Source organism: Physeter macrocephalus, chromosome 14 (assembly GCF_002837175.3).
Source record: "Physeter macrocephalus isolate SW-GA chromosome 14, ASM283717v5, whole genome shotgun sequence".
Taxonomy (NCBI): domain Eukaryota; kingdom Metazoa; phylum Chordata; class Mammalia; order Artiodactyla; family Physeteridae; genus Physeter; species Physeter macrocephalus.
In genome coordinates, this window is record NC_041227.1 from 81,767,902 (window position 1) to 81,774,948 (window position 7,047).

A 7,047-nucleotide genomic window follows, 5' to 3' on the forward strand; every position below is an offset into this window, starting at 1 on the left:
ACACACCCCCCCACACACACACACACGCCCCACACGAACCCTGCTCCCTGCCTCACCCCATCGAGCAGGGCACACGAGGAGCAGCCTGCCTGCTGTAGGCGGAAGTGTTGAAAACAGGAGGCAGGCCAGGCACCCCGGGCGAAGGGCAGGGAGCTGGCTGCATTCCTGTGCTTGGACCCTGGGCGCTGGCAGAGAGGCGGCGGCAGAAGGGCACTCCTGGCCTGGGCGGGGCAGGCCCTGCAGGCAGAGTGGAGAGCCGCCCGGCCGGCCTGGCCAGCTGGGCCAGGAGGAGGGGCTGGCCTTACTGGCTCCCCGGTGCCCTGAGTTGGGGCGGCGGGCCGTCCTCAGCAACACGACCACTGGGCCACCGCACGGTCCCGGCCTCGGGGGTTCTGCGGGGGGCGGGGCACTGAGAGCCGCAGCCTGGGCGGCTCTTCGGCGCCCCCTGGTGGCCGGCGCAGAGGGACGCACGGCCCTCACCGAGCTGGCTGAAGCGGGAGGGACATGGGGACCAGGGGACGAGCTTTCTCGGGGACGCCAGGCCTCAGCACTGCCGCCTGCCCGGGCCACTTGGACAGGGGCTGCGGGAGGCCACGGGCCGGTGCTTGGGAAGCCAGGCTCCCCTCCAGTGGACAGATGAGCGCTGCCCCTTTGTAGCCCGGGATGGGGAGGGCCGGGGGTCGGCTGTTCTGGGGCCACTGTCTCCCCCCCGCCCCCCACCACCACACACACACATTCATTCGCTCGCGGCCACACACATTTCTCAGGCGAGAAGGGAACCACCTCAAGAGAAGCATGAAGGCACAAACCTTTTCCTTCGGGGCCCTGCGAGCCCCCAGAAATCACAGAAGCCCCTCCTCCACCTCCAAGCACCTCTGCCCTCAGCGCTGCTCCTCCCCCTCCAGCCCCCTCCCCAAACCAGCCCCGACCACCAGCCACCTTCTGACACCTTCTGACTGCGAGCCTGCAGGGACAGGCCCAGGCCACCGTTTCCCTTCTGTCAGAGCGTCGCCCACCCCAGGGCACTGCAACCTTTGGGGAGAGACCCTCTCTGGCCACAGGAGCCCTGCGCCCCGAGATCTCAGAGCCGCCACGGGGGAAAGCAGAGGCTCCCCATCAGACCTCCCTGGGGTGCAGCCCCGCCCAAGGCCGCTTGCGGGGTGCCCTCCGCACATCTCTGCCTCTCTGGGCCTGTCTCCTCCTGGGTGTCGTGACACGGGCGTCCCCACGGGTGGGGGGCACTCAGGAGCTGACATGGCTCACCCCGGTCTGCCGTCCGCGCCGTCAGCTCTGCCTAACTCTCCAGCTGGCTTCACCAGACTGCCCCGCTTTCCCCCCAGGCAGAAAAACAGGGCGAGAGACCTACCACTTCGGGGCTCTGTTTCCGACCGTCTACCGCAGAAGCAAGTACTCCGACGGCCTGGGGGTCCTCGTAGGTGGCCCTGGGGACGAAGCAGCACAAGCAGAGTGGTCACGGGGGACGGACGCGTGGTGCCCTGCAGTCAGCCTCCGTCTTCCGCACCTCCGTCTTCCGCACCTTCCTCGCGAGCACTCAGAGGCCTCGGCATTTAGGGCGTGGTCTGGCCGCAGCTGAAGCCAGGAGGCCTGGGTTCAAGCCCAGCCCAGCCACTCCCTCCCTCTGGGGTCTGGGACTCTGTACCACCTCCATTTCCCTCTGTTAAGTAACACTAGGAGGCATTTGTAAAGCTCAAGGACAGGGTGTCAGAGGGCCCGGAACTGCTTAGAGGGAGAGGCTAGACAGAGGCAAAGGGGTCATAATTCTCATTTTAAAAGCAGCGGCCTTGGCTTCCCTGGTGGCGCAGTGGTTAAGAATCCTCCTGCCAGTGCAGGGAACACGGGTTCGAGTCCCGGTCCGGGAAGATCCCACATGCCACGGAGCAACTCAGCCCGTGCGACACAACTACTGAGCCTGCGCTCTAGAGCCTGCGAGCCACAGCTACTGAGCCTGCATGCTGCAACTACTGAAGCCCGCGCGCCCTAGAGCCCGTGCTCCGCAGCAAGAGAAGCACCGCAACGAGAAGCCCGCGCACCGCAACGAAGAGTAGCCCCCCCTCGCCGCGACTAGAGAAAGCCCGCGCACGGCAACGAAGACCTAACGAAGCCAAAATAAATAAATTAATTAATTTTAAAAAATAATAAAAAAGCAGCAGCCTCAGTGGCGCCTGACAAGGAAGGTGGGGAGCAACTAAGCCCGTGCGTCACAACTACTGAGCCTGCGCTCTAGAGCCTGCGAGCCACAGCTACTGAGCCTGCATGCTGCAACTACTGAAGCCCGCGCGCCCTAGAGCCCGTGCTCCGCAGCAAGAGAAGCACCGCAACGAGAAGCCCGCGCACCGCAACGAAGAGTAGCCCCCCCTCGCCGCGACTAGAGAAAGCCCGCGCACGGCAACGAAGACCTAACGAAGCCAAAATAAATAAATTAATTAATTTTAAAAAATAATAAAAAAGCAGCAGCCTCAGTGGCGCCTGACAAGGAAGGTGGTCTCCCGGTCTGGGGTGAGGGTCTGTCACTCATTGCGGGGTTGTCTCCTGCTCCCCCACTTCTTTTGCTGTATCCGTTCTGAAAGCAGCTTCTGCTGAAAGGTGCCTGGGGCCCTGGGCTTCTGGTCAACCTGCTGAGTCCTGAGTACGGGACTCAAAGAGCTGGATGCGTCAAGATGCTGGGTCCCCGGGGGAAGGTGGTCAAAGGCTGAACAGAAAGCTCAAACAGAAAGCTCAAAGCAGGTTCCAGGGAGATGCAGGGGGCTGTGTGTTTTGTAATCAACTCCCCTAATTCCACAGGGCTCATCTTGGCCAGAGCCGCTGTCAGGAAAGACGCTGCTCGCACCCCAGGGGCGAGGGACCAACTCGGTGCCTGCCTGCCCCGCCCCGTGCCCCCAGCTCCTCCTACAGACCAAGTCTCTGAGGCAGCAGCAGCGCGGGGGCAGGGAGAGCAGGGGAGCAGAGCGTCTGACCGGCGGGAGAAACCCGCCCGGCCGCCCGGCTCGGGGTGCTGGCCTCCACTCAACAGCTGTGTCTACCGCCAGGTCCCGGCAACCGGAGTGGAACGGCCTGGCCCCAGTGAAGAAAAGGCCCCTTTGTGCTGGCCGTGGGCCCAGGCCGGGGTCAGCCCCGCCCAGCGTCCTCTGAGAGCCACCGGGAGGGTCCCCACATACGTCTTGCGCTGCTCAGCCGAGGAGCTCCCTCTGGTCTGGGTGAACATGTCAAAGCCGTCCCGGGGGTGACACTGCTGGAGCGAGCTCAGGGTGCCGCTGACACTCTCCGCGCCCAGGTCTGTGCAACGGGACAGAGGAGGGGTGGGCGACGGTAAATGTGGGCCTGACCTTGGGAAGAAGCCACCTGGCGGGCTGAAGTCCTGGGGGGGCAGAAGGGAGCGAGAACAGCCCCCGACCGCCCCCCCAGGTCGTTCCCGAATGAGGGCGAGCAGGCGGGCCGTGCGGGCTCCTGCCCGCGCCAGGGCGCCCCTGGGAGCCGGTGAGAGGCCACGGGCCAAGGTCACTTGTGTGACAAGTACTTCGTAGGCGCCCGCACGGCCAGAGCTCGACCCTGACCGACCACAGTGACTCTGGCGCGGTTCCTGGCTTCAAGGGGGTACACAGAGTAGGGGGACAGACAGCAGCAGAGAATTAGGTGGAGATATGGGCGGGGGACCGGAAACCGCCACAGGAGCGGGAGGGGGGCTGGGCGGCGGGCAGAGGGGGAAACGCGGGAAGGGTGCCGGCGGAGAGACGAGGCTGCTGAAGAGGCTCACACGCGGGCAAGGGGGTCGACGGGGAAACACTAGACCTTTTGAAAGCAGGGGCAGCAGAATCCAGTCTGAGTTTTAGGTATTAAGCCTGTGGCCACATGCTGGGTGGACCGAAGGCAGAGAAAGAGAGACAGTGGCTACGGATACATGAGATGCCGAGAAGCCAGAATGACAGCAACTGCCAGGCCACTAAGTAAAAGCTTGATTCAACTGAAATGAGATGAAGGTACAAAGATAAATATTAAGAAAACAGAAGCGCGGGGTGGAAGGCAGCATTCTGAGAGGGCCGTGTTGACTGGTTATGTACTACTGGGACCTCTCTGTCCCAGACTGGGCTCATCCAGCCCGGGTGGGGCATCCAGAGTCACGGACACACATTAAACTGAACAAACTGCGAACAAATGGCATCTTTTGTTTTAGGTTTCAGAGGATGGCGCCCTCTCGCTGACGTTAGTTCGAGGAGAGCAACCCCCTTCCCGTTGGCAAGCCCAGGGCAGACGTCACCGATCAGCCACGGACTCTTCCAAGCCCCGACGTGGCCTCAGCATCCTTCCTGGGCCCACGTGCCAAGCACCCAAGGAGCTGACACCTATTTGCCACCCTTGGCCTGGCTGACGTTGAGAAGGAAACCACTCCAGCCATAGAGAATATGCCACATACAACACAGCAGCCACCTTTCTTCAAAAAGCCAACAGCTTCCGGTCCCTTGGACCACCCCGCACCCCTGCTTTCCAACACGGGTTCACACTCTAAGTTTAGGGAACAAGCCTTGAGCTGACGTGGCACAGCAGGACCCGGGCACACGCTGTCCCACGGGTCCCCCACAAGGCCGGCGGGGGGCGGGGGGCGGGAGGCAGGTCCGGGACACTCACCCAAGCCCGCGAGCTGGGAGGAGAGGGAAGACGGCGGCACCGTGCCCCCCACGGTTGGGCTCACCACGGCTGGAGACCCCGGGCCCAGGTCGATGAGGTTGTCCTCCGTCACTTCGCTCAGCACCTGCCGGGCAGGAGGTGGGCTGAGCCCCGGCCCGCGCGCCGGGCCCCGAGGGGAAAGCTGGCAGGCACCACCCAGGGTCCCGGGTGGGCTGTTGTGAGTTACCCCCCGCCCCTCCCCCACCTAAGGGACAGCGAGGTCCCGGGGGCTTCTCTGCACCCTCCCGCCAGGGATATGCCTGCCGGCACCTCCTAGAGCCCACCCACCAGAGCCTGCTCTCCCATCGCCCGAATATTTTAACCCCAGGAGACCCCAGGTCTCCCGGCCTCCAGACAGGCGAGAATTCTGAAGGAATACTCACTCCATTACTGGCATTTTGAACGGATCGGCCTGACCTGTATCGTTCGAACCTAACGGGGAAAGGAAAGTGGAGTGAGTAAGAAGGGGGAGCGCCCGGGACACGGCATCGCGAGGCTCACTGGCCTGGGAAGCTCCCGGGGCCCGCGGGCCGGGAGGCCAGCAGAGACCCAGGCTCTGGGGAAGGAGAACCACCAGGCCCATGTGGGCGGCCAGGGAGTGGACAACCCCCAACACACACCTTCGCCCTTCCTGCTGCTGCACGGGGCTCCCCCGAGTGGGGCTCAGCCTCCCAGCCTCCGCAAGGGCACCGCAGGTGCGGGCTGGCACGTGCAGGAGGCCACCGCAAGCACCCCCGGGGCTCCTCTGGGCCCTGCAGGGGAGGCTGCGCCAGCCTCCCTCCCCGGGGGGCGCCTCAGATCCCGAGAGAACAGCAGCCCCTCCCTGTTGGACAGCTCTGTGGCACAGTGACGAGCCGAAGCGCTAACTTGCTGGGGGAAGGGGTGGGGCCCAAGGCCGCGCACGTGGAGGAGGGGGGCAGGCACAGGCCCCAGCAGCTGCGGGAGGGTCGGTCGGCCAGGGCCCCCGCCCGCTGGCCGCAGCCTGGCCGAGGACAGACTCCTCTCCAGCACCCAGGTCACCCTCTGTCAGGTGGGGACCAGCGTGGCAGCCCCAGACGCCACAGGCTGAGAGGCCGCCAAGAGACCTTCTCCAGCTGGGGATTCGCTGAGACTCCCTGCTCCACGTCGGCCTCCCCAAGTGCTGGGGTCAGTAGCTGGTGAGCAGGGATCCCCGGGGGACAACCTGGTCAGGCCACCCGTGGGACGCAGTTTATCCTCGGTGGTCGACAAGGACAGAAACGTTAAGCCCCTGAGGTTCTCACGCGGGAGCACCTTCCCACGCCCTTGCTGACCGTTAAGTCTTATCAAAGGCTCTCTGGCCGGAAGGGCACCTCAGGGCTGCCGGCCCCGGGCTGTGCCTCTGAATTGCTGTCACCCTGTGCCAGAAAGGGCTGAGATGGGTTTAACAGGTGAAAAGCTCAGCCTGTTTACAGTGGAGACCCTGGCACCGCAGGGCAGGAACCCGGGGCTCTGGGGCCGGGAGTTGAGGCCCCCGGCTCCGTTCCCGCGCTCCCATGGCACAGGGGGCCCCAGACGGGCCCACATTCCTCCTGTGGAGGGCTCGTCATCTGTTGGGTGGACACAGGGCAACCCGCCGCTGCTGCCCTGGTTGAAGGTGAGACACAGCCCACAGCTGTGGCAACCACAGCCAAATCACCCTCTAAGGCCTAGACGCGAGCATCTGTCACCGGGCCCGACGTGATGCCAGGTCATCAGACCACGAGTCGGCAGCCCGGGGGCCCAGGCCTCATCCTGAGGAGTAGAAGGTCGGCCAGGCCAAGGCGCTTTCTGGGGCGGCCCCGTCAGAGCCACGGATGCAAACCCGCTCGCCACTTCCCTGCCTGCTGAGCGCTGCCTGCATCACTCACCTTTCTCCCTGAGCGACGGCTCTGGGAAGGCAAAAGAATATGCACGTTTGTTACCTCAAACCCGAACATGATGTGGAAAAACGGAAACGCGTGTCTCTCCCAGCCCTCACACCTGCCTGCTTCCGCGCTCCACACACGCTGGCGGTGGCAAAGGAAGGGAAAATCTCTCTTTTTAAAAATGGGAAAGAGGAAATCTTTTTTTCCCTGGTAGAGATTTCTCCCCCTTAATCCTTTTCAGATTCAGAGGATCTTCAAAGGAGCAGGTGCAGGAGCGCAGGGTCCCCGAGCCCCATCCTCCCTCCTGGGCTGGGGTGACAGGGGCCAGCCCGAGGCTCGTGCTGGGCAGCGCCGAACCCTGCGGCACGTTCCTGCTGCTGGCTCCCAGGAGAACAAGAAGCACTTCCCCGTCCTGGGAACAGGTCGGCGTCTCCGAGGAGTATGTTCCGCCTCTACTCTGCACGCCCCCCCCACCTCCACCCCCACCCCCACCCCCCGCCCC

At 64.0% G+C, this 7,047-nt stretch overlaps 1 protein-coding gene across 10 annotated transcripts in view; it reads right to left on the reverse strand.

The window, feature by feature from the left end:
* Positions 1-7,047, reverse strand: part of TOM1L2 (target of myb1 like 2 membrane trafficking protein) — a 93,753-nt gene that overhangs the window by 8,798 nt on the left and 77,908 nt on the right. For 6 of the 10 annotated variants that reach the window (XM_028499945.2, XM_028499944.2, XM_028499943.2 and 3 more), the window contains exons 7-11: positions 6,549-6,569; positions 5,064-5,112; positions 4,642-4,765; positions 3,177-3,294; positions 1,367-1,442 (exon numbers count right to left, since the gene is read on the reverse strand). In XM_028499945.2, the coding sequence (XP_028355746.1) occupies positions 1,367-1,442; positions 3,177-3,294; positions 4,642-4,765; positions 5,064-5,112; positions 6,549-6,569 (388 nt within the window). The remainder of the gene's footprint in view (positions 1-1,366; positions 1,443-3,176; positions 3,295-4,641; positions 4,766-5,063; positions 5,113-6,548; positions 6,570-7,047) is intronic. The other 4 variants (XM_024127892.3, XM_024127891.3, XM_024127890.3 and 1 more) reach the window with 1 other exon arrangement.